General features: G+C 45.0%; 1 protein-coding gene across 1 annotated transcript in view; it reads right to left on the bottom strand.

Moving 5' to 3' along the window:
* Positions 1–514: 514 nt before the first annotated feature.
* cubn (cubilin (intrinsic factor-cobalamin receptor)) overlaps positions 515–27,949 on the bottom strand; it is a 55,868-nt gene continuing 28,433 nt past the window's right edge. The window contains 39 exon segments of the mRNA XM_029626643.2: positions 515–913; positions 1,328–1,563; positions 1,870–2,035; positions 2,305–2,486; positions 2,658–2,799; positions 3,133–3,341; positions 5,074–5,239; positions 5,393–5,598; positions 6,875–7,092; positions 7,772–7,898; positions 10,323–10,511; positions 11,191–11,340; positions 11,445–11,601; positions 11,912–12,099; positions 12,343–12,568; positions 12,979–13,100; positions 13,400–13,549; positions 14,319–14,522; positions 14,830–15,001; positions 15,264–15,451; positions 16,753–16,893; positions 17,092–17,298; positions 17,552–17,730; positions 17,959–18,133; positions 18,339–18,507; positions 21,567–21,757; positions 22,115–22,261; positions 22,629–22,826; positions 22,925–23,117; positions 23,351–23,532; positions 23,815–24,020; positions 24,272–24,404; positions 24,610–24,738; positions 25,132–25,245; positions 25,452–25,568; positions 25,802–25,958; positions 26,946–27,127; positions 27,235–27,336; positions 27,339–27,402. Coding sequence (XP_029482503.2) covers positions 806–913; positions 1,328–1,563; positions 1,870–2,035; positions 2,305–2,486; positions 2,658–2,799; positions 3,133–3,341; positions 5,074–5,239; positions 5,393–5,598; positions 6,875–7,092; positions 7,772–7,898; positions 10,323–10,511; positions 11,191–11,340; positions 11,445–11,601; positions 11,912–12,099; positions 12,343–12,568; positions 12,979–13,100; positions 13,400–13,549; positions 14,319–14,522; positions 14,830–15,001; positions 15,264–15,451; positions 16,753–16,893; positions 17,092–17,298; positions 17,552–17,730; positions 17,959–18,133; positions 18,339–18,507; positions 21,567–21,757; positions 22,115–22,261; positions 22,629–22,826; positions 22,925–23,117; positions 23,351–23,532; positions 23,815–24,020; positions 24,272–24,404; positions 24,610–24,738; positions 25,132–25,245; positions 25,452–25,568; positions 25,802–25,958; positions 26,946–27,127; positions 27,235–27,336; positions 27,339–27,402 — 6,492 coding nt within the window. The 3' untranslated portion in view covers positions 515–805.

Genomic DNA, 27,949 nt, shown 5'->3' with positions numbered 1-27,949 from the left:
AACATGGGCCAGCATGTCCCTGTGGAACACTTTTGACACCATATAGAGTCCATTCCCCTGATGAATTAAGGCTGTTCTGAGGGCAACTCAATATTAGGAAGTTTTTCCTAATATTTTGTACACTCAGTGTACATACAACCTGATGTAGCAACAACGGGCCATTGAAGGGAACAAAGACCCTACAGAATACATATTCAGACTGTCACTGCATATTTAGACCTGAGGTTATCGTATCCTCATCTATGCTCCTAATGCCCCTAATGTTTTGTACACTCAGTGTATACCAACAACATCTTTTGATTAAGAGATGTAAGTATTTTAAGAGAGATCCCTACCAATGAAAAAGGAGCTTGTTTCAGGTTTTGCACGACTGTTGCTTCTCAGAACCCAAATACATTCCACTAATAATATGTGTATGTGGAACGTCAGTCTGGTCATAAAGTTGTCTCCTGATGTAATACATGCATTTACAATTCAATACAACTGCTGCCCTGTAAGATAGATACCCCCATAATACATTAAACCATAGCTTTTATTAAAAGGTTGCTATGTCGGCTGGCACATCAAAGACGAAAAAATACATTAATTTATTACCCAATTGCAACTCCATAAAATACATATTTGCCATTCTTTCGAAAATTATCTACAAACAGATGATTCAAACATTCTATGGTCCAATTTTAGAGCTTTTTAATTATTTACATTTAATTGGTCTGCTAAGATCTCATGGCAGATGTCCAGTTGCACTGGCATGATTAGAGAATCTGTAAACAAGCATGTGGTTAGTGTGTGAGTGTGTGTCCTATCAGCTGCTCCATGTAAGCCTGAACCCAGAAGGCAGGACAGAATATTGGGCGTTGAACACGACGTAGACGTGGTGTGAGGATGCTGTGAACGGAGCGATATTCGTCTCCTTTGAACGACAAGAAAGAAGGGAGGGTTAGGGGAGAAAAACGGAAGCCTTGCCCTTATATGACAACAATCATTAATCGTATGTTATAATCTGTATACTAACTGTATAATAATACAGTGATACATAATATAATGATACATTTTTTACAAATGCCACATAATCCAGATATGCTCTTTTGTTCCTCAATAAAATGTCAATTATTTTCGTTTGCCCGCTGAAAAGCAAGGAAAAATAAGTGGTCTATTTTTTAGTGCGAATCACCGTTCATTTTCTGAACATCATTGTTTATTGGTTCATCGCACCAAAATAAGACCATTTGAGGTTGAGTACGATGATACCTACGTTCCCCACAATAAAATGGAAACAAATCAACAAAGTCATCTAAAGTTAAATAGGAATTCCTATGTTACGTACCGCTCCACAGTAAGGGCCAATAGGAGGAGTGCTAGCATCTTTCCCGTCAAACAGCTTCAGGTAGTTGTTCTGGCAGTCTCCTGGGTCATCAATGCTGATCTGGGCGAAGGTGACAGTCACCACACGCCCATTCGGAGCCTTAATGCCCCACTCACAGTGGGTACCGTTGGCATAGTTGCCAGGGTAGTTAGGACTGGTCACCGAGCCGTGGTCTCCGTATAACCACCCTCCACAACCTGGGGAGAAAACACACATGAAATTACACATCCTGCACAGACCCACACCTACAATATAAAAACGAGCAACTTCTCTGTTGATATCCCCTTATACAATTGTGTACTACAGATACACTGTTAGAACCTTTTGGTAGGCTCCTTTTTTAATAAAACAAACAGCTATTTTGTCATTAGAAATTGATAGATCTTGACCATTGCCTCAGTTTGCCTCATATGGTAAACTACAGAAGGAGGAGATGGTTTAGGACTAGGAATGTGTCTCTTGTCTTTCAGGATGGGGACACCCTATAGGGTTAAATCACTCACCCTCTGGAGAAGAGGTCCAGGTGATCTCAAAGCCATCCTTGGCACCAGAGAAGTCACTCTTGAAGCGCATGTAAAGCTGGTTGGTGCCCGGGAATATAGGATTGGGAAGTGTGGACCCGCAGTACTTTCCTAACAGTGGGGCAGATTCTGTACTGCCATTCCGGACCTGAGGAACAGGGACGAGACGTTGCCTTTTATAAACATACAACACCAAGGAATGACTGACTGGGATACACAGAATTCATAAAGCATAAAGCATACATTTTATGTGGTCATCCAAATGCCATCAAAATGGAACATTCCAAGATATGAAAATGGGCGTAAAAAACTAACTTAGAACAGACTGTCAGGAGAGAATTTCAACCACGCCCTTGTATGGTATAAAATGGCCATGCATCAAGTAAAGTGGCAGACTGAGACAGTCTGTGTCCTGACCTCTAGGTAATCATAACTACAGGTGGAGTGGGACTCCAGGTTGAAGCTGTTGAAGAACAGAGAGATGGAGTTGTTCTGGGGGGCCATGAGGATGATGGTACAGTCGACATTGTGGGGGTAGATGTTAGGCCAGTCGGGGCTCTTCAGGTAGCCGTAGGCCTGCTCATAGGTCCTGCTGCAACCTGGAGGAACACACAGGAGAGACGAATAATCAGACAAGGGAGAAAACACCAGACAAATACATTCAAGATAAAGACATGGGACAAACACAGATGTTTAAAATAAGTCACTAGTAAAAGGAGAATAGGGTAAGAGGGAGCCTCTTAACGGTTGGAAGTCTGCCATCACCATACCTGCCACCTGATAGGTCAGACTCATTCCGTTGCCGGTGATGAAGGCATCAGACTTGAAGACGATGTGCATGGTCCTCCCGTAGCTGTAGAAGTCTGGGATGTGGTCCGCAGCACAGAACTTGTGTGCTTGTCCGTAGTCTCCCTGTGAAACACACAATACAGAAAGATTAAGGGCATTAGAGTCTTTTTAGGAGACTCACAGAGTGAAGACGGACTTTCTAAAATAATATCCTGACAGTCCTGACATGCAATACGTATCGGCTTCACAAGGAGGTGCAAGTATGCCTGCAAGTACATGAATGGTTTCGGCTATTGTCACAGTTTAAAAGAGCTGACATCTAGAGTAGTAGTATCCTACAAATTTAAGTATATAATACAACGTTTAATTGTAGGTGACTTTCAAGTGACCCAAGAACACTCTGTACAAATAAACACATAAAAAAGCAACAACAGAAAATTGGCTAGCCTGTCTCACCACAGGCCAGTCACTCATGTGCAGGAAGTTGGTGTTACAGCTCTGGCTGGGCTGCAGGTTGAACTGCTGTACGGCTACTTTAACACTCTCCTGAGGAGGGGCGTCCAGGACCCAGCGACACGAGATGAACGGGGGATAGGCGTTGGGGTACATAGGAGATGTTATGGTCTGGACCGCATTTGTAGCGTTCAGAGTGCCTCCGCAGAGTCCTGGATAACGCGCACACACGCACGCACACACGCACACACGCACGCACACACACACGCACACACAGTCTTGTGAATCGCAATACCCACACGCCAATTGATATACAGTACCAGTCAAAAGTTTGGACACACCTACTCATTCAAGGGTTTTTCTTTATTTTTACTATTTTCTACATTGTGGAATAGTAGTGAAGACATCAACATCAACGCTATGAAATAATACATATGGAATCATGCATTAACCAAAACAAGTGTTAAACAAATCAAAATATATTTTAGATTCTTCAAAGTATCCACACTTTGCCTTGATGAAAGCTTTGTACACTTTTGGCATTCTCTCAACCAGCTTCATGAGGAATGCTTTTCCAACAGTCTTGAAGGAGTTCCCACATATGCTGAGCACTTGTTGGCTGCTTTTCCTTCACTCTGCGGTCCAACTCATCCAAAACCATCTCAATTGGGTTGAGGTTGGTGATTGTGGAGACCAGGTCATCTGATGCAGCACTCAATCACTCTCCTCCTTGGTCAAATAGCCCTTACACAGCCTGGAGGTGTGTTTTGGATCATTGTCCTGTTGAAAAACAAATGATAGTCCCACTAAGTGCAAACCAGAAGGGATGGCGCAGCGCTGCAGAATGCTGTGGTAGTCATGCTGGTTAAGTGTGCCTTGAATTCTAAATAAATCACAGTGTCACCAGCAAAGCACCCCGACACCATCACATCTCCATGCTTCACGGTGGAAACACACATGCAGAGATCATTGGTTCACCTACTCTGCATTTCACAAAGACACAGCGATTGGAACCAAAAATCTCAAATTTGGACCCATCAGATCAAAGGACAGATTTCCACCATGATTGGCCAAGCAACTCTCTTCTTCTTATTGGTGTCCTTTAGTAGTGGTTTCTTTGCAGCAATTCGACAATGAAGGCCAGATTCACGCAGTCTCCTCTGAGCAGTTGATGTTGAGATGTGTCTGTTACTTGAACTCCGTGAAGCATTTATTTGCGTTGCAATCTGAGGTGCAGTTAACTCTAATTAACTTATCCTCTGCAGCAGAGGTAACTGTGGGTCTTCCTTTCCTGTGGCTGTCCTCATGAGAGACAGTTTCATCATAGTGCTTGATGGTTTTTGCGGCTGCACTTGAAGAAACTTTGACATTTCCGGACTGACTGATCTTCATGTCTTAAAGTAATGATGGACTGTCGTTTCTCTTTGCTTATTTGAGCTGTTCTTGCCATAATAAGGACTTGGTCTTTTACCAAATAGGGATATCTTCTGTATGCCACTCCTAACTTGTCACAACACAACTGATTGGCTCAAACGCATAAAGGAAGGAAATTCCACAAATGAACTTTTAACAAGGAATATCTGTTAATTGAAATGCATTCCAGGTGACTACCTCATGCAGCTGGTTGAGAGTTTTCAAAGAGTGTGCAAAGCTGTCATGAAGGCAAAGGGTGGCTACTTGGAAGAATGTAACACTTTTTTGGTTACTGCACATATATGTGATATTTCATAGTTTTGATGTCTTCACTATTATTCTAAATTGTAGAAAATAGTAACAAATAAAGAAAAACCCTTGAATGAGTAGGTTTGTCCAAACTTTTGACTGGTACTGTAAATATGTGTTCAATGTTTGTATTAATAATAATGTGATGGATTAGCCAATGAGTGCAGGGCAGGTGAACTTTTATAGAAAGAAAGGAAGGGAATAGATCAAAGGGTGTCTTACTGTCCTGTGCCCTGTAGGTGGCGTTGAAGCCCCTGTAGCTGATAGAGCTGTCAGTGACGAAGTGTACAGTCAGGAAGTTACTAACAGACACAAAGGGACCCGGGATTACATCACGTCCACAGTACGTCCCCACCAGAGGGAAGTTCATATTGTCTCCGTCAAAGATCTGATGGTGAAGGGTAGAAGGGGGGAAGAAAGAAAGAAAGAAAGAAAGAGAGAGAGAGAGAGAGCAGATTAATGAGTGAAAGAACGAACAAACGAGAGAGCAAATAAACGAATGAGTGAACAAATGAATGGAAGGAATGCTAGATCTCCTAACCTTGACGTAGTCGTAATGGCAGGTAGATGTAGACGTTCCCTCCAGTTCAAACGAGGAGAAGGTGAGGTTAATGACTTTGTTGATGGGCATGGTGATAGTCCACAGGCAGTCCATATTGTACTCATAGTTCCCATCACCGTTAGAGTCCGGAGAGCCAAACATCCCTATAGGTGTAGAGAGATAACCCCCACAACCTTGTGCCGGGCCTGGAGAGAGAGACAGGGGAGGAAGAGAAAAGTGGAAGAGAGTAGAGGAAGACATGGGCATATGTGATAAAGAGTTATGATATAGCGTGTGGGCTTTGGGAGTTCTCATGCAGGCTTCCATGAGTGAACAGCAGATAGTGCTAAATATCCATGAATTCTCAAAGAAGGCTATTAGTACACATGTATAGGCCTACATCGTCAAACAAGGGTGGTACACATTCAAAACAGTACTTGTTGAGTATCCACCCATCAAGTGATATTTAATATCACATCAAGATATCACATGTCCCCATATACCCAGTTGTCCCTCCTGCTGTTGCTGTGCTGTATGCATCAAAACTAACTGAGGGACTGGATGTCTGAGCTCTGAGGGGGTATGCTGTGAACACTGAACATAATGTGTTAAAACCTATAGAACTCCCAACATTCCCAGAGACAGAGGAGTGTTTGTGTGCGCCGTCATAAATCTTCCCCCTCTGCCCAGTCTGTTCAGCTGCTCACATCCCTCGGATGGCCTTCAGCTCCATGGGAAACAGGGGTAACCACAGCTGGAGATTGATTTAAGTGTAACACAGAGTGGGGTGATTCACCATGGCTCTCTTCTATGACAATGACGGAATCTTGGGATTCTTTTTCAGCCCTCTCTCTACTTTATAGAGCCTTTTGTATCTACAGTAGACTATCAAACACAAATCAACCCCCTCTACACTTTATAGAGACATTTGTATCTAGACTATCAAACACTAATCAACTAGATAAAATGCATTAAAATAAATGGCAAAAGAGATTTAAAAAAAAACAAAAAGAAACATTCTCGCCCTTTATTCACTAGCTTGATGCAATGCAGAATGCCTCTCTCACTCTCTCTTTTGTCCTGGTCTGAGTACACTAATATGGCTGGCTGGCCCCCTGCCCATCGGATGGACAAAAGGCTGTTTATGCGCAGCGGGGCAGTCATTGGGAATGTACAGCCCCCCACTCCCCACATAGCGATTTAAGACATGTGGGTTAATATTGGAGAGAGTAGAACAACAATCCTGGCCTCTCACTTCTCTAGAGTGAGTGTAAAACAAACTATATTAACTGAACGTCGACAGTAGCTTGAGGCCTGAATAAGTATAGGACAATGTAAGATATTTACCCATCTTTTATATAGATACAGTCCGTTGTTTTCAAATAGCCCATATAGTGTCTGGGACACTTAGATAAGAAAAATGTAACACCATCCACTGTTTTAAAATAGACAAATAGAGAAGCCGGGTGTAAGATGACCTACCCAGAGTCTCAATGTAGGTGGCCCTCCAGCCAATCCCAGACACGGATGAGTCAGTCCTGAAGGCGATAAACATCTGATTGGTTGTGGACTGGAGGTTGGGCGGGAGTTCCGTGCCACAGAACTGCCCCATTATAGGAGCCATGGCGTTGGGCCCGTCGTACACGATCACATAGTCATAGCGACAGGACGACGATGCCTCCAGATGGAAGGTGTTCCACCTGATTGGTGGAAGGAGAGGCAGAGGGTAATGGGACATCTGAGGAGATGTGGGTGTCACTTAAAGCCTGACACGACTTTCTGGAAGAGGTGTCAACCTGTTCATGTGGGTCTGTTAAAGCACTGCCACGCACAGAATGTCCCTTAGGAGGAAAGTAATTGTTTTGAGTTAGGCTGTGCCTGGTCCATAGAGGAAATCTTTCCTCATACACCGGGACACACACACACACACACACACACACACACACACACACACACACACACACACACACACACACACACACACACACCCCCACACACGCACACACACACACACACACAGTCCCCCGTCTCATGTCACAGAGTGTGTGTGTGTGTGTGTGTGTGTGTGTGTGTGTGTGTGTGTGTGTGTGTGTGGGGGGTTATGGTGTGACACAAAGGCATTAACACCTGCAGGTGGAAACAGGGGACATGAGACGGTCTGTTCTCAGAATCAGAATGATCTTACTACACTACAGACATGAGGTACTTATTGTTAGCTAAGAATGCAGTCCGTATGTGCTTTAGGCTAAGTCAACACTTCAGCTTAAGCCTTGCATTTGCTCCCTGTTATTTTGAATGATGATGGATTGTGTTGGTTTTCTGATCATTATTAGACCTTCTCTGGGTTAGTAGACAAAGCAGCATGTCCCTTGGACTCACTTGAGGTTGATGATCTTGTTTTCAGTGACGACGATGTGGTAGGTACAGTTCATGTTGTGGTGGTAGTTATCGATGCCAGCCGGGCTGCTGACCGTACCAGAAGTGCTGTTGAACACACCTCCACATGCTAATAGTAAACAAAAACACTGATTAATAACATTCTGACCATACCAGAAACACCAATCCCTTAATTAGTCTCCTTCCTCCCACTTTTTCTGCTACCTGAAGTAAATATACTTGAATGAATCCTACTTAAATGAATTCGGTTTATTTTCAGACTGTATTTTGTTGTGTGTCTTGGTTTCTGAGAGAAGAGCTGTTTTCATTATGAAGCATGCAAAAAAATAAAGCAATAAGTCTTTTCGTTTTTGACTACTCTGAGCTTTCAATGTGCAGCCAGTCACGTTTACCCTGCCACTCCAGACATGAATCATCTAAAAGGCTTGATGGAGAGTGGTGTCTCCCCCATTACAGAGGCTATAATGGCTGCCCTGTCTGAAGTGTCTGGGTGCCCGTCTGAGTCATTTAGCTACGGATGATGATACGTATTTACTGTTCTGTCTGACAGGCTGCCTGTCTGAATGTTACAGAGGTCAGAGTTTAATCCTTATGAATTGAAGGGTGTGTGCGTGCGTGCGTGCGTGTGTGTGCGCGCGTGTGTGCATGCTTTCAGAAAAGTATTCATACCCCTTGACTTATTCATTTTGCTGTGTTACAGCCTGAATTCAAAATGGATAACAAACAAAAAAAATCTAATCCATTTACCACAATACCCTGTAATGACAAAGTCAAACACATGTTTTTAGAAATGTTATCAAATTTGTTGAAAATGAAAGTAGATTTAATGAAGTCAAAACTGTAAATCAGCAACTCGGGAACATTCACGGTCTTCTTGGTAAGCAACTGCAGCGTAGATTTGTCCTTGTGTTTTAGGTTATTGTCCTGCTGAAAGGTGAACCCATCTCCCAGTGTCTGGGGGAAAGCAGACTGAACCAGATTTTCCTCTAGGATTTTTCCTGCACGTAGCTCAATTACACATTTTTTTTTATCCTGAAAAACTGCCCAGTCCTTAATGTTTACAAGCACACCCATAACATAATGTAGCCATCACCTTGCTTGAAAATATGTAGAGTGCTACTCAGTAATGTGTTGTATTTTTGCTCCAAAACATCACACTTTGTATTCAGGATAAAAAGTGAATTGTCTCGCCACATTTTTTGCAATATTACTTTAGTGCCTTGTTGCAAACAAGATGCATGTTTTGGAATATATATACATTTTTTTCAATTAGGTTAGTACTGTGGAGTAATTGCAATGATGTTGAGCCATCCTCAGTTTTATCCTATTACAGCCATTAAACTGTTTTAAAGTCATAATTGGCCTCATGGTGAAATCCCTGAGCAGTTTCTTTCCTCTCCGGCAACTGAGTTAGGAAGGACGCCTGTATCTTTGTAGTGACTGGATGTATTGATACACCATCCAATAGAGAAATTCATAAGTGCACCCTGCTCAAAGGGGTATTCAATGTCGGCCTTTCATTTTCTTTAATCAATCTACCAGGTGCCCTTCTTTGTGGTGGAATCAGTGTTTGAAATTCACTGCTCGACTGATGGACCTTACAGATAATTGTATGTGTGGGGTACAGAGACTTTTAAAAATCATGTTAAACACTATTATTGCACACAGAGTGAGTCCATGCTACTTATTATGTGACTTGTTAAACACATTTTTACTCCTGGACTTATTTAGGCCATAACAAAGAGGTTGAATAGTTATTGACTCAAGACATTTCAGCTTATATTATTTTAATAATAATTATTATTATTTCGCTTTGACATTATGGGGTATTATTGTGTGTAGGCTAGTGACCAAATAAAATGCAATTTAATCCATTTTAAAGTCAGGCTGTAACACAACAACATTTGGAAAGAGTAAAATGGGTGTGAATACTTTCTGAAGGCACTGTATGTATGTGTGTGGGTCTATTGTGTGTATGTGTTGTCCCTGGCCTGGTATCCATCTGCTGTGGCCTTGTATCCAGAGCCCTCTTCTCCTCTCAAATCCCCTCTAATTGTTAGAAAGCGCAGCCTCTCTCCATTCCTCACATTCTCCACTGGGCTGAATGGAGCGCCAGCGCAACGGCAGCATTCCCCTCTTAATGGTAAACAACCCCAGAACTATGAGGCCAAAAGCCCAAAACTCTGAGCCCAGAGGCTCAGACAGACCCAGTCAGAATGCACTGATACTCAATATGGTAATAGCTCCCCCTTGCCTTTTGTAGGCTAGGTGGACGTTTTACCACATTTGCTTACACAAATAAAATCTTCTCAGATTTGTTCAAGTGCATACAGCAAATGCGTCAAACTCCAGTCCTCTGAAGGTAGTTAGGAACTCTCCTCACCTTGTTGTCTAGGTCTAAATTGGAAAGGAAACGAAATAACAAAAACCAGCAGAGGCACGGCCAGGAATTGAGTTGGACACCTCTGGTAGATGGCGTAGGGTCCAAGGGTTGATTTAGAATTGGGCCTCAGACTTGAAGCATGAAACTCACGTATAGCTCTGTACTCCGCCAGGAAGCCGTTGTCGTTGATGATGGAGTCGGAGTAGAAGTTGACCAGCATGGGTCCCAGGGTGCTGAAGGGCCCAGGGATGGAGCTGCCACACACTGTGGCCACAGGGGTCCCCGTAGGGTGGGTACCACCGTACACCTTCACCCCATCAAACATACACGTGGAGTGGGCTAGGACAGGGCACAAAGGACACAGGCTAGGACAGGACACAAAGGACACAGGCTAGGACACAAAGGACACAGGCTAGGACAGGACACAAAGGACACAGGCTAGGACAGGACACAGGCTAGGACAGGGCACAAAGGACACAGGCTAGGACAGGACACAAAGGACACAGGCTAGGACACAAAGGACACAGGCTAGGACAGGACACAAAGGACACAGGCTAGGACAGGACACAAAGGACACAGGCTAGGACACGACACAAAGGACACAGGCTAGGACAGGACACAAAGGACACAGGCTAGGACAGGACACAAAGGACACAGGCTAGGACAGGACACAAAGGACACAGGCTAGGACAGGGCACAAAGGACACAGGCTAGGACACAAAGGACACAGGCTAGGACAGGACACAAAGGACACAGGCTAGGACACAAAGGACACAGGTTAGGACAGGACACAAAGGACACAGGCTAGGACAACATGGGGGGAAAATAACTGTCAAATGAATCATAGTATTATGAATGTGATTTGAAGGTAGAATAAGCGACACACATTTCGGAAGCAGCATATCGGGCGGACTTTCTCAACAGCAAAGAGCAAGAGACAAATCTCTTGTGCAGTTGTTACACATCTATCATGTTGCAGGAGAGCCAAGATGACCATTTAGATGGTCCTTCTTCTTACCTTCTACCTGGAAGGTGCGGAACTCCAGGATGACAACAGTCTGGGGTCCAACGTCTATGAGGTAACTACAGTCGGAGAATAAGGGGTAGTCGGCTGGGTAGTTGGGCGACACCACCCGGCCGGTGGGGGCAGTGAAGTTAGCTCCACACCCTGAGAGAAGACGCCAACGGACAGAACTTTATAGTAGTTCAAATACACTGATATATTACGACTGTAAATGTGTACCTAACAGACACTAGTAGTACTCTACTCACGTGTGATGTAGTTGGCTGAGAAGCCTCTTCCTGGGGTTCCAGTGGACTGGAACCTAGTGGTGATGGTGTTGTAGGGAGCGATGATGGGGGCCGGGGCGGTGGTACCACAACCTGTAGCTAGCAGTCCATCAGCGGTCTCACTATCACCTGACCACACCTACAGGTAATACGACAGAGATAGTAACAAACAGACGTTATGTTCAGTATGTACTGTACAGTAGGGAGTGATGATGTCAACTGGATCAGTGCTGTCACACCCTGCAGCTAGCAGACCACAGAACCAGTGGCGTACCACACACCCCTGCACAGAACCATTATACAAAATAATTCCCACTCCTTGGGTTCATTATTTTAGTCATATGATGTCAGCGGAGCATCAACCTTGCAATACCAAAGGATATTTTAATAGAGGGCGCAATCTTATCAAGCAAGTGTAGGAGCTAGGAGGTTCAATAGTGTGTGTTCACCTTGATGTAGCTGCTCTGACACTGCCCGTTGGCATCAGGGATCTGGAAGTCAGAGTTGAAGTTCATCTCCAGATGGTTACCCTCGTGGGCGATGATGGTCCAGGAACACTCAATGTTGGCAGGGAAGTTCTGGGGGTAGTTGGGAGACTTGATGACACCAGTGTCAGCGTGTATCACTCCTCCACAGCCTTTAGGGATACAACAGTACATCATATTTTCACAACATATCACACAACTATCACAGAACAATCCCAAGACCAGGACTGGGGTGAATTCCATATAAATTCAGTTAATCCAGAAAGTAAACTGAAATTCCAAGTCCGATTTCCATTCTTGCTTTTTAAAATTACTTGGAATTTTTGTTAACTCCCAGAGTTGACCTCAACCCTGGGCAAGACGACATCCTGGTCATTCATCGGCCCATAGCCTACCTGAGGAGTCAGTTGACCAGGTGGCCACAAACCCTCCTCTGGACACTGAGTGATCGGCCAGGAAAACCACCACCAGCTTGTTGGACCCTGATTGGATGGTTCCTGGGGAGGTGGTTCCACAGTACTGGCCAATCACAGGAGACCCTGGGGAGCCCCCGTTGAAGAGGGTGACGGAGTCCCAGCCACAGGTATTGTGAGGCTCCAGGTTGAAGTAGCTGAAGGTGAGCTGAGGGGGACAACAGGGGGTAAATGGAGGGGTGGTTTGAGGTAAATCTGTATGGTATGGGATGGCTGTTTGTGTCGCACAAGTTGAGTTTATATTATACCATCCAATTTATAGCACCAGCTCTGCATAAATACCATACACTACATCAATGTTACTATTAATGTCACTATTACCTAAGAAATTGACCATCCAGGTAAACAAATATAACAATCACACCATCTACCAGAAGACATTTGAGAAACGCATCACAAATCCTCTTCACTTCCCAATATGGCTAGCTAGCTAGTTCACATGCTGATTAACATTAGTCTTACAGTGTTAGCTATGTAGCTAACTTTAGCTACCAAACCACACACACAAGATTTAACCCAGCTCCAGGACATGCTGCTGAGGGATTCTCTACTACTCACAGTGATGGTGTGGCCCTCAGGGGCCTCCAGTAACCAAGTACAGCGGCTGGGGCTGGGGTAGAGGTTAGGGTAGGCAGGGCTGGAGATTACACCTCCCTGTCCGGTCTGCAAACCACCACATTCTACAGGGAGGTAAGGAGACAGAGGTAGAGGTTAGGAGCTAGACACAATGGCTGAGTAAAAAGGTAAATGTTTGAGAAGGCAGGATTATACCTCCTTCCCCAGTCTACCAACCACCACACTATATAGGGAGATGGAGAGGTTATGAAGTTTGTAATGCTACATTTCATATCTTGATGCCTTAGTGGAGCATCGATCTGTGCCTGATATCCCTCAGAATAAAACTAGTGGTGCTTGGACCACATGATGTTGAGTTTAGAGGCATTGAGGAACTGTACGTGAGAGATGGGGCTAAGCTCACCGGAGAATAAGTACTTGGCCTTGAAGCCCAGGTCTCCTATAGCTTGGTTGGTCTGGAAGTGGACCCAGAGTTCAGGGGTGGACACCACCAGGGGAATCATCGGAGTGGTCTGGCCACAGAACTGGGCCAGCAGCTCCCCGCTAGAGTCACCTAGGAAGGGAAGATGCACAACATCCACACAGTTACACAGCCTGTTTATGGGGATCAGTTACAGAACGGTTAGGCACATAATCACTTGTCTTTATCACTTAGGGGAAATTTCCCAGACACAGATTACGATTAGTCCTGGAATAAAAAGAAAGCTCAATGAAGGATCTCCATTAAAAGTGCTTTTTAGGGCCTCCCGAGTGGCGCAGTGGTCTGAGGCACTGCATCGCAGTGCTAGAGGAGTTACTACAGGCCCGGATTCATTCCCGGGCTGTGCCACAACGGGCCGTGGCCGGGAGTCCCATAGGACTGCACACAATTGGCCCAGCGTCATCCGGGTTAGGGGAGGGTTTGGCAGGTGGGGCTTTACGTGGCTCATCGCGGTCTAGCGACTGCTTGTGGCGAGTTGGGTGCCTGCAGGCTGACCCCGGTCGCCAGTTGAATGGTGTTTCCTCCGACACATTGGTGCGGCTGGCTTCCGGGTTAAACTGGCGGGTGTTAAGGAGTGCAGTTAGGCGGGTCATGTTTCGGAGGACGCATGACTCCACCTTCGCCTCTCCCGAGCCCGTTGGGGAGTTGCAGCGATGAGGCAAGATTGAAAATTGTGGAGAAAAAAGGGGTAAAATTTAAATACCAAAAATATATATATATATTTTTTCTACGGCTATGCTTAAATCTGTGTCTGTGAAACCGCCCCAATGAGTAGTTACTTTGGATACGAACACAAACATTCTTCTATTAGCAAAACGACACATCCAGCATTGTGACTCACCGAGGCGGAACTCTATGTAGTCGGACTCGCAGGTCTGATGGTTCTCCAGGTGTAGGTCTTCTAGGATGACCACGATGGACGAGTTGATTTGTGTAGGGTTCTGGATCAGCCACTCACAGTTCAGGTTGTTGCTGTAGTTAGAGGTGAGGTAGCCCGGGGAGGTGAAGTTACCTCCAGCTGGGTCACTGAGGATGCCACCACACACTATGGAGAAGGACATAGAGGTTTAGAACAAGAAAGCACTAAAGGGTATTTTAAATGTATGATATTTCCCTTGAGAGCAGTTCTGATAATTCAAATCCAAATGTTAACATCCCTATGAGGATGGCAACACACTTCACACATTAAAGACATGCTTTGCATTAAAAGTGTCTTTAAATGTCTTTGAAAGAGGTCAAAACGGCAATGGCCGCCTTTATTATTATCCCTTATTAAACCCTGAGAAAACATGCTCTTATACTAAACACCCTGGGGAAAGTTGTGAGGGAGACGAGAGTAAAGCTGTCCTCACATGCATCTTCATTGGAGGAGTAGGTAGCTGTAAAGCCTCCATTGGAGACAGAGGAGTCGGTACGGAACACTACAGTCATGGTGTTGCCCGACGCCTTAACCTGGTAGCCGGTTGGCACGGTGCCACACAGCCGCTCGATATGAGGGGCGGTTACCGACACGCCGTTTAACACCTGAGGGAGGAGAACCACGCCATCAGAACCAGTTAGAACAATTAGAACTGCATTAGAAGCAATAAAATCATACTGGAAGCATGGAAAGAACCATGGATGTGGCCGGGCTGATTATGTGCTAGAAGGATTGAGTAGATTTTAGTCTTAGATGATATGACTGCACAGCAAACGGAGGCAAATGAGAAAATAAATCAACACACCGACTTAAAAGAGGAAAAAGTGAACCTAAAAGAAGAGAAGCTGAAAGATAAGTGGGACCCACCTCCACATAGTCGGCGTAGCAGCTGCTGCTACTGGTGCCCTCCAGCCGAAGGTCGTTGATGGTGAGAGTGACCCTTCTCCCCGGGACCACAGTGATCTCCCAACGGCACGTACGGCTGTGAGGGTACAGGTTGGGATAGTTAGGGGACGAGATGGTCCCCGAGGCAGCGTTCAGCTCACCTCCACACACTGTAGGGGGACAGGACCGGAAAGAATGAGAAAGAAAGAACGGGTTGTTAACATCAACACAGCTTATTAACTTCTACTGTCAGTCAGTCATTTTCACTGCTAATACCAATACTACACAAAGCTATGACACAGAAATCACACAGCTCATTCGGAAAGTTTTCAGACCTTCCCACTTTCCACATTTTGATACGTTACAGCCTTATTCTAAAACAGATAAAATCTTGTTTTTCCTCATCAATCTACACACAATACCCCATAATGACAAAGCGAAAACAGCTTTTCAGAAACCTTTGCTAATTTATAAGAAATAAAACCAGATACTTTATTTACATAAGTATTTCAGACCCTTTGCTATGAGACACCTAGATTGAGCTCAGGTACGTTCTGTTTCCGTTGATCGTCCTTGAGATGTCTCTACAACTTGATTGGAGTCCACCTGTAGTCAATTCAATTGATTGACATGATTTGGAAAGGCCCACACAGTTGACAGTGCATGTCAGAGCAAAAACCAAGCCATGAGGTTGACGGAATTGTCCGTAGAGCTCCGAGACAGGATTGTGTCGAGGCACATATCTGGGGATGGGTATAAAAACATTCTGCAGCATTGAAGGTCCACAAGAACACAGTGGCCTTCATCATTCTTAAATGAAATAAGTTTTGGAACCACCAACACTCTTCCTAGAGCTAGCAGACCCGGCCAAACTGAGCAATCGGGGGAGAAGGGCCTTGGTCAGTGAGGTGACCAAGAACCCAATGGTCACTCTGACAGAGCTCTAGAGTTCCTCTGTGGAACTTCAGCGGCAAAGACTGGGAGACTAGTCAGGATCGAGGGAAAGATGAACGGAGCGAAGTACACAAGAGACCCTTTATGAAAACCTGCACCAGAGCGTTCAGGACCTCAAACTGGGATGAAGGTTCACCTTCCAAAAGGACAATGACCCTAAGCACACAGCCAAGACAACGCAGGAGTGGTTTTGGGACAAGTCTCTGAAGAATGGGAGAAACTCCACACATACAGATGTGCCAAGCTTGTACCCAAGAAGACTCAATGCTGTATTCACTGCCAAAAGGTGCTTCAACAAAGTACTGAGTAAACAGTCTGAATAGTATATGTGTGATATCAGTTTTTTTATTTGTAATACATTTGCAAAAATGTCTAAAAATTGGTTTTTGCTTTGGTCATCATGGGGTATTGTGTGTACATTTTAGAATAAGGCTGCAACGTAACCAAATATGGAAAAAGTAAAGGGTTCTGAAAACTTTCCGAATGCACTGTAAGTCTTAAATGAATTGACTTTTACCTTCCACACTGCCCACAAAGGACAGAGTGAATCCAGGGGCATTTACACTGCTGTCGCTGACAAACTTGACATAAGCAAAGCTGTCTCCTGTTTCCATAGGGCTAGGTATGGTGTTCCCACAATGCTTTCCCAGGAAGCGCCCTGGAACAGGACATACCGGCAACACATTCGTCAACTTTTATTTCATCACATTAGACAAAATGAATTACACAAATTGACAAACTGAATTAGACTTCTTAGAAAAGAGATATGACACAACTATGTGCACACGCCGCTGTCATTTTTAGGCAGAACATTGCTAGAAACATGTCAAGAATCCGTAAACATAGAACAGGTTACCTGAGGCATTGTACTCTCGTATCTCGACATAGTCACTGCTGCAGTCTACTGTGCTCTGCAGGCTGAAGTTGTCGAAGCGGATGGTGAGGTAGTGTCCTGTAGGGCCCTCCAGGTACCACTCACAGGATGAGCTGTCTGGGTAGTTCGCAGGGAAACCTGGGCTCTTGAGGTTAACACTCTGGCCAGTGTATGTGCCTCCACACGTGGCTGTGTTGGATTGAAAAGGCAAAAAAAAATGAGATTGAGATCCGGGTCATTCCAAGTATCTCCTGTATCTTGTAGAAGAGGCAGCAAAATACATCTGCTTTCTGAGATACGTTTGATACTGTAACATGCCCACTGAAAGGGTTCATGTTCTCTGTAGGTGGTAAAGTGTATTTGAGTGAGTGTGGGAGTGTGTGCGAGACTGTACTAGGGAGTGTGGCAGAGTGGGTTGATTCTGTTCCAGTTACACACTCACCGATGGAGTACTTGGCCTTGAAGCCCTTGTGTGTGATGCTGTTGTCTGTGCGGAAGCGCAGGTACATGGTGGAGCCAGTGGAATGCTCGGTAGAGGGCCTGGTGTTGCCACATAGTTTTGCGAGGGAGTTAGCGTCAGAGGTGGCACCATCACGAAGCTCAACGTAGTCATAGAAACAGCTGACGACAAAACATTGGGGGTAAATCTCATGAAATTGTTTTCTTCAAAAAATGTAACAACAGAATGGTACAATATATAGCTCTTGGATCCAATCTATTAGAAACACTATTATACTCTGTACTCATATATAAGAAACATGACATAAGAACTTATAACAAGTACAAGTAAAAAGAAACATGATGAAGAATTACAACATGACGATGATATCAAATGGGACATTTTCATACTTGGACGTAGGCTCAATGTCGAATTCATCATCAAAGTCGATCTGGACAGACTCCCCGTAGGGCACGGTGATGACCCAGATACAGTCCATGTTCTGGGGGTAGTTCTGGGGGTAGTTGGGTGACGTGATATAGCCTGGAGGGTCGGAGTCACTCAACACAATGCTTCCTCCACAAGCTACAGGAGGAGAGAAAATGCATGTGATTAGGAAAATCTAGAAATCAGAAGGTGTTTTCTCACATACACTTTGACTTCTATGCTCTTAAGCACAAAATACAGTGATGTCTCAATCATGTAAAAACATACATTAGAGTGTTTCTATCTAAACCTTTGTCTGTGTTATAATTTTTTTTATAACAATTTACTGTTATTACAGTCTCACCCTGGCTGTGGGCCTCAAAGATCAGCTTGAAGCCACTGCCCTCGTTGGTGGCGTCTGAGATGAATCGTATGTGGAGGTTGTTGTCTGTTGTCTGGGTGATGGAAGGGGGGCTGGTGCCACACAGACGACCCCCCAGAGAGGGGGCTGAGGCATCCGGACCGTTCCTCAACTAAGATAGACAGGCGGCGGGTTAAACACACACACACACACACACACACACACACACACACACACACACACACACACACACACACACACACACACACACACACACACACGCACACACACACGCACACACACACACACACACACACGCACACATACACACACACACACACACACACACACACAGAGGGGTAAGGGTAATGTTACAATCCATATCACTCCCTGGGTAAATTGAATCTGTCAGAGCAAATCACTCTTCCTGGCTATAACAAGGTGTAGTATATTATGTGTAGTGTAGTATATAACTGTGACTTTCAAAATTATTTAGGAGACTGGTTCATTCACTATATAAACTCAGCAAAAAAAGAAACGTCCTCTCACTGTCAACTGCGTTCATTTTCAGCAAACTTAACGTAAATATTTGTATGAACATAACAAGATTCAACAACTGAGACATAAAACTAAACAAGTTCCACAGACATGTGACTAACATAAATGGAATAATGTATCCCTGAACAAAGGGGGGGGTCAAAATCAAAAGTAACAGTCAGTATCTGGTGTTGTCACCAACTACATTTACAGTGCATCTCCTCCACATGGACTGCACCAGATTTGCCAGTTATTGCTGTGGGGTGTTACCCCACTTTTCCACCAAGGCACCTGCAAGTTCCCGGACATTTCTGGGAGGAATGGCCCTAGCCCTCACTCTCCGATCCAACAGGTCCCAGACGTGCTCAATGGGATTAAGATCCGGGCTCTTCGGCTGGCCATGAAAGAACACTGACATTCCTGTCTTGCAGGAAATCACTCACATAACAGCAGTATGGCTGGTGGCATTGTCATGCTGGAGGGTCATGTCAGGATGAGCCTGCAGGAAGGGTACCACATGAGGGAGGAGGATGTCTTCCCTGTAATGCACAGCGTTGAGATTGCCTGCATTGACAACAAGCTCAGTTCGATGATGCTGCCCCAGACCATGACGGACCCTCCACCTCCAAATCGATCCCGCTCCAGAGTACAGGCCACAGTGTAAGGCTCATTCTTTGGACGATAAACGCGAATCCGACCATCACCCCTGGTGAGACAAAACCACGACTCGTCAGTGAAGAGCACTTTTTGCCAGTCCTGTCTGGTCCAGCGTCGGTGGGTTTGTGCCCATAGGCGACCTGGTTGCCGGTGATGTCTGGTGAAGACCTGCCTTACAACAGGCCTACAAGCCCTCAGTCCAGCCTCTCTCAGCCTATTGCGGACAGTCTGAGCACTGATGGAGGGATTGTGCGTTCCTGGTGTAACTCGGGCAGTTGATGTTGCCATCCTGTACCTGTCCCGCAGGTGTGATGTATGGCTGTAACGATCCTGTGCAGGTGTTGTTACACGTGGTCTGCCACTGAGAGGACGATCAGCCATCTGTCTTGTCTTCCTGTAGCGCTGTGTTAGGCGTCTCACAGTATGGACATTGCAATTTATTGCCCTGGCCACATCTGCAGTCCTCATGCCTCCTTGCAGCATGCTTAAGGCACGTTTAAGAAGATGAGCAGGGACCCTGGGCATCTTTCTTTTGGTGTTTTTCGGAGTCAGTAGAAAGGCCTCTTTTGTGTCCTAAGTTTTCATAACTTTGACCTTAATTGCCTACCGTCTGTTGGTGTCTTAACGACCGTTCCACAGGTGCATGTTCATTAATTGTTTATGGTTCATTGAGCAAGCATGGGAAACAGTGTTTAAACCCTTTACAATGAAGATGTGTGAAGTTATTTGGATTTTTACGAATTATCTTTGAAAGACAGGGTCCTGAAAAAGGGATGTTTCTTTTTTTTGCTGAGTTTATAATCAACCTGATCATGCTTCAAATAACTATTTGTCTAAGCAGCATCCATTGATGTGATATACAACTATACAAGTTATATAAAATATTATAAACATGTCACAATGCATTTGATGTTAGTAAATATTATATTCAATATCTACTCTACTCAATTATATTATACTATATTATACTCTTTTCTCTAATCTAATATCTAATTTATTCTATTCTACTCTGCAATACTCTTCTCTGCTCTATTCTATTTGACTCTATTACAGGGCATTTGGAATTTTGGCAAATAACTTATTTACATAAGTATTCAGACCCTTTGCTATGAGACTCGAAATGAAGCTTAGGTACATCCTGTTTCCATTGATCATCCTTGAGATTTTTCTACAACTCGATTGGAGTCCAGTTCTGGTGAATTTAATTGATTGGACATGATTTGGAAAGGCACACACCTGTCTTTATGTATTAAAGGGTCCCACAGTTGACAGTGCATGTCAGAGCAAAAACCAAGCCATGAAGTCGAAGGAATAGTCCGTAAACCTCCGAGACAGGGTTGTCGAGGCACATATCTGGGGAAGGGTACCAAAACCTGGCACCATCCCTACGGTGAAGCATGGTGGTAGCAGCATCATGCTGTGGGGATGTTTTTCAGCGGCAGGGACTAGGATACTAGTCAGGATCGAAGGAAAGATGAACGGAGCAAAGTACAGAGAGATCCTTGATGAAAACCTGCACCAGGGCGCTCAGGACCTCAGACTGGACCGAAGGTTCACCTTCCAACAGGACAACAACCATAAGCACACAGCCAAGACAACGTCCCTGGTGGCCCAGCCAGAGCCCGGACTTGAACCAGATTGAACATCGCTGGAGAGACCTGAAAATAGCTGTGCAGTGACGCTCCCCGTCCAACCTGACAGAGCTTGAGAGGATCTGCAGAGAAGAATGGGAGAAACTCCCCAAACACAGGTGTGCCAAGCTTGTAGCGTCATACCCAAGAAGACTCAAGGCTGTAATCACTGCCAAACCTGCTTCAACAAAGTACTGAGTAAAAGGTCTGAATAGTTACATAAATGTGATATTTCATTTTTATATATTTGCAAACTTTTCTAAAAACTTGTTTTTGCTTTGTCAGTATTGTGTGTTGAATGATGAGCGGAAAAACAATGTAATACATTTTAGAATAAGGCTGAAACGGAACAAAATGTGGAAAAAGTCAAGGGGTCTGAATAGTTCCCAAATGCACTGTATCTCACCTCTAGGTAGTCTCCAGAGCTGCAGGCGGTGCCGAAGCCCTGGACCTGGAACGGGCTCTGGATATTAACAGACACTCTGAAGCCTGGGGTCACCATCACGTGCCAGCTACAGTCCAGATTGGACGGGTAGTTCTCGGGGTACCGCGGGGTGGAGAGTACACCCCTGTCCACGTGCAGCAGACCACCACAACCTAGAATGAGAATTAGAAAACAATAACTTTATTGTCACTTGTCAAAGAGATACTGAGAGTTTTCTTTTTCCTTTAGATAAATACAGTCAATGATATCACCCTCTATGAAATAAAAATGATCTGCATTTGTCAAAGTCAAAGAGAAACAGAATCCAGGAAGATCAAAAACCTGATACAAACCAATATGAAATCAACAGCCTGGGATTTTAACCAATAAGACACAAGCAAGGTTAAGAGAATGAGATGTGAACCGATGACACATTAGCAGGGTAAACGACATGACATGTCAACCAAGTTAGCAGGGTCAACAACCTCCAGGGATTGGATTGCTTCAGAGAGGGTTGTGAGTGAGCTCACCCTTGGAGTAGGAAGCGTTGAAGCCCTTCCCGGAGACGCTGCTGTCTGAGGTGAAGCGGAGGAACATGGAGTCCCCTGTAGAGTGGATGGGACCAGGCAGCTCACGGCCACACACAGTGTTCAGCAGGGGGGACAGGTTGGTTTCACCTGGGGGACGAGAACACACAATGGGGGTAAACATTAGGAACACAAAAGGAAAGGACATGCAGTGTTCATTGAGGAGACATATCCATTTGCTTAGCTAAAACATAAACACACTGTACAGTGTTGTGGTTGTGACATACGGTCTCCCAGACACTAGAAAGTAAACCTCAATGTTTTACGCTTCACACAAAGCTGATTAACCAGTAGTCTAGTATAAAGGTCTTACTAAACCATGGTCATGTTCAGTTTGCACGAAACAGAACACCGAGTGAAACAAACAGGCACTATCTGATTTTGTCCAATGAGAAATAGTTGATTTTTTGCTACAGTGTGGCCTAATGAACAGGATCCAGGCCTCTCTCTCACTCACCATCCCTGATGACCAGGCTGTCAAAGTAGCAGGTAGGGTAGTCCTCCATGTCCATAGACAGCAGGTTGAACTCCACAATAGAGTTAGGGGAACGAATGACCCAGGTACACTCCAGGTTAGCGTCATAGCTGTCTGGCCAGCCGGGGGAGAAGAGGAACCTGGGGCTGTCGCCTGGCATCAGAGCCCCCCCACAGGCACCTACACACAGAGAGAGAGAGAGATAGAAATCAGTATAGTAACACACATGGATGGGTGCACGGGCATGTGCACAAATATTCACTGGCTTAAACACACACCTGGTGCTATGGTGGGCAGGGGTCCAGAACTCTGTATGGCTGACCATTCAATGAGGAAGCCTCTTCCCCCCACCACAGTGTCCGACTGGAACTCTAGAGTCACGGTGCTGCCGGAGCTACTGACCGAGGCGGGTAGGGATAGACCGCAGAACTCCCCCAGGGAGTAGGCGTGGATGTTGGGCCCATCAAATATCTGACCACACACAGAGAGAGGTTAGAGGTTATGAAAAAGACTGGCCAAATGGTTTATGGGGTCTCATATAACATTTGTATTTTATTATTCATGTTCACAGTGAGTTTTTCAAGGACGATCGTGATCTAACATTTCCTAATATCAAAACGAAGATGACTCTCGGGGATGTTTTGAATTCTATTGAAGGAAGAGGTTGTCATTTCAAAAGAATCAGTCGCCTCGACGACGCACACCTTAAGCTGGTCATAGTAGCAGTCGTACAGGTCCTCGATGTCCATGTCTAGGAAGTGGATCTGTACGTAGTCGTCTCCAGGTACAGTGATGGTCCAGCGGTAGTCTGCGTTGTTGGGGTACGTCCGGGGGTACAGTGGAGACGCTATCTGTCCTGACGTACCTGTGATGTCATTCCCATACACTGGAGAAGGCGAGACCACATGGCCTGTGTTTAGCATACCGAGTATGGCTGGACGCATCTAAAGCCAAAGTACTGTATCTTGTCATTGAAAGCGTTTGTGCATCAGTAGAAGAAGATAGAGCATCGACAGAGATGTGATGCTGGGCATGGAGTTAACAGAATGGAGAAAGCATCTGAAGAGATGCATTGTGTCATCGAGAGAGTGGGTTGAACAGTAAGACACTACGGCCCTCAGTAGAACACGCGCATGCACGCGCCCACAAAAAGCCAACACACACTCACAATGGGAGAAGGTAGCTCTGAATCCAGCTCCACTGAGAGAGGAGTCTGAGCGGAACTTGACCCACAGGATGTGGCCAATCAGAGACGTGTAGTTGGAGGGGAGGGAGACCCCACAGAACCGACCAACCAGAGCGCCTGTGGAGTTTCCCTCCCGGATCTCCAGGTAATCATTGTTACAGTCAGAACTCTGCTGCAGCTGGAACATACTGGCACAGGAGAAGTAAATAATAACTATTAGCTTAGTCATTGATGTGTAACGACCTATGTAATAACACTGTTATAACCACTGTATTTACAACTTATTCCATGGTGAAAGAACATATTATTTAATGTTCTTCCCTGAGGCAATGTCTTAAAGTATAATAAATATTCAGAATATGTAGAAGATGCATGATGGAGGCATTTGATCATGTAATAACCCATGTCATAACCCGTGCAATAAGTATAGGAGACTCACATGAAGGAGAGCTGGAGGCGGTTGCCGGGGGAGCTGGTGATGGTCCAGACACACTCCACGTTGGGAGGGTAGGCATCAGGGTAGTTAGGACTGTTAAAGGCCCCTGTCTCCATGAGCAAGTCCCCTCCACAGCCTAGGAGAGGAAGAAGAGGTTAGGATTAGTGAGAGGAGGGTTAAGAGTTAGTCGCTGTCAGAACTGATCACTGTCAAATGATATGGAGATTTCCTAAAAGATAGGCAATAGGCAGCAGTAGATGTGTGGAATCAAACTCCATTTCTGAAGGTACTTTAAGACCTTATGTGACACAACCATTGGGTCCCACTAATAGACGCATTACTTGAGGTGGAGCCAGTGTAGGTTGCTCTGAAGCCCTTCATGGCGACAGAGGAGTCAGAGACAAAGTTGACGACCAGGGCGTTGCTGAACGATGTGACTGGGTGAGGGATCTCAGTGCCACAGTAACGACCTGAGGGGAAAATAAATATCACCACAACTGACATGGGAAAACGTCATCTACCATTGTGTTGGAGTAGTAATCAGTAATACTTCGACACAGTATTTTTTTTCATGTTAAAGGCCACGTGCTGCAACAATGACATTAACCTTCACACTGGTGGGAATTTGCTTTTATGAGCATGTTACGGTACAGCCACAGCGTACCAATTTAGGAGGTGATCAGTGCTCAAATCTGCCATTCCCCACCGTATACAGTTACGAGTGTAAAGGGTTACACAGTCCTTGTTATATCCCATTCTGGTTAATATTATTCTATAGTATGTAGCCTCAGAGGACCAGTATCCACTGTGTAGCACTGATCTGTATTATTATATATGATTTATTTTCTGTAACATGACCTTACCAATGACTGGTGCCATGTAGTTATCTCCATCTAGGATCTCCACAGCGTCGTGGGAACAGTTGGAGTTGAGACTCTCCAGTTCAAAGTCCGTAAACGACAGGGTCACATGGTTGACTGTGCATTGGGTAGAGTGTGGAAAGAGAAAACAAGACACAGCATCACTTCAGTTTGTTACAAATAACTATCAATTACATTGCAATATAAAAACAAAGTATCACTGGTTAATACAAATACCAAAGCTGGCAGGCCATTGAAATGAATGGGAGTTGTGGTGCAGTGGATCGAGTGGTGTGTATCTGTGATGTGATTGGCTAACTCACATGGCAACTGAGCCTTGATGATCCAGCTGCAGTTCTGATTGGCTGGGTAAACGGCAGGGTACCGTGGCGATGCGATGGCCCCACCCACGTCATCTGTCAAGAAGGTGGCTCCACAAGCTGAGAGAAATAAAAGTTTCTTACCAATAAGAATCCAAACCAAAATCTACACTTTTATAACAAAATGTGTTTTATAAACATATGTTTTTCAATGTTGGAACAGACTTCATCCACATAACTGTTTTTTATAATAAACCAGAAATGTGTTCAATGTCTCAATAACGGCTAAGAGAGGTAAAGTATATGTATCAATATTTGTATCTATTGCCGTGCCAGCTGTGCTGATGACCCACCCTCGGAGAAGGTGGCGGCAAAGCCCCGGTGGTTGAGGCTGGCATCAGACCTGAACCGCACAAAGATGGTGTTCTGGGTGGAGGTGATGGGGGCGGGCCGTGTCTGACCACACACTTGACCCAGCAGCGGAGCAGATATACTGGGCCCATCATAGATCTACACACACACACACACACACACCACACACACACACACACACACACACACCACACACCACACACACACACACACGCACACACACGGAACGTAAAGATGAGAAGTTGATATTCATAATGGAAAATATGGAATCATTTCTGTTTCCTGTAGTTCAATGTGTAGTGAAAAAATGACATTCACCAGCTCTTTATTTAATTTTTTAAATGTTTATTTAACTAGGCAAGTCAGTTAAAGAACAAATTCTTATTTACAATGACGGCCTAGGAACAGTGGGTTAACTGCCTTGTTCAGGGGCAGAACGACAGATGTTTACCTTGTCAGCTCGGGGATTCGATCTAGCAACCTTTCGGTTACTGCCCAACGCTCTGACCACTAGGCTACCTGCCTGACTCATACAGGGGCTTTTCAAAGGATAACTATTCTGTTGGCTACCTCAACGCAGTATTTCATAGCAGCTTGTATCTTACACACTGAATGCTCTTTCGCATAGACTGAATTCTACTTGTTTCCCTGAACAGAATCTGTAGCACTAGCTTTTGTCACCGACAACTAGGGCACTTGACCAGAGGGACATCAGGGTGTTAGCATTCACATAATTTCAGTAGTACTATCTGCCCTTCACTGTGTTAACAATGGGCCCTGGAAGATGACAAGAAGACGGCCAAACCACAGAGAGACAAAGAGCTCTGGCCTGTTCGCGTTTTGTCTCTCTGTGATGGGGGGATGGTGACAAAGGCCACTTAGAACGGCAGAGGCAGTGGGAGGGACAGATTGGAAACTGCCCTCAGAACAGCGGTTGATGTGTTCAGATGCCACGTTTCTTTCAGAGGACCTTGACATCTGTTAGTGTGGACTTGCCAACGCCGTGACATTGAGAGAGATACTGGCATAAAGACACTAGAACCACAACCACATTCCTCATTTCCTCCTCATCCCAGGAGTAATAATACCATACACACGTTATCATTCAGAAAGTAAGTCACTCACAGCTACATGGTCCCACTGGCACGTGGAGTGGAGCTCTATGTCCAGGTCAGTGAAGTTGAAGAGGACCCGGTGGCCTATGTCCACTGAGATGGTCCAGGAACAGTCCACCGTGTTGGGGTAGTTGGCGGGGTAGTTGGGGGAGTGGATCTCTCCACTGGGGGCCTTGATCGGACCTCCACATCCTAGGGAGGACGAGAGGAGGGGGGGGGGGGAAGCGGGATTTGGTGAAAACCTGTGTGTTTGTGTATATGTGCAGTACAGTATGCGTCTACAGCCCACTATCACCCACCTCCCTGGACCTCGACCCAGCTGGCATTGAATCCTCGGCCACTGACATAGGGGTCAGACTTGAAGCGGACTGTGACCATGTTCCCTGTGCTGGAGACCTGGAGGGGCTGGAGGTGGTGGTGCAGAGCTGGGCCAGCCTCGGGGCTGAAAGGTCAGGGCCTCCGTATACCTGTGGAAAGACAGGGGTTAGAGATTAAGGGTTAGAGGTTCAGGTGTTAAGGGTTATGGAAGATACAGTTAAATGGTGGTGGTGGACAGAGAGCTGACAGGTCTGGACCTAGTGAAATTCTTGTGTTCCAAGCTCGAACAGTGCAGTAATATCTAACAATACACACTAGTCTAAAAGTAAAATAATGTAATGAAGAATTATTGTAGTATGAGCAATGTGTGAGCAATGTGCTAATGTTATGGGATGTATAGATATTATGGACAGTATGTCAATATAATATGTAGTATATCTGAAGAATACTTGGATAGAACAGTATATATACAGCATAAGTTGAACTGGAATACAGTATATATATATGAAATAGGTAAAACAGTATGTAAACATTAAAGTGACCAGTGTTCCATTCAATATGTGTAGATGAAGGGGAGGAGACAGATAAAAGAGGGATTTTAAAGACTTGAGTCCAATTTGACACAACTGTGGAAAGCATTGGAGTCAACATGGGCCAGCATCCCTGTGGAACGCTTTCGGACACCTTGTAGATTCC

This window comes from Oncorhynchus nerka, linkage group LG22 (assembly GCF_034236695.1).
Source record: "Oncorhynchus nerka isolate Pitt River linkage group LG22, Oner_Uvic_2.0, whole genome shotgun sequence".
NCBI classification, from domain to species: Eukaryota; Metazoa; Chordata; class Actinopteri; order Salmoniformes; family Salmonidae; genus Oncorhynchus; species Oncorhynchus nerka.
Note: the sequence above shows the minus strand (reverse complement) of the source record. Positions and strands in the feature narration are given on the sequence as shown.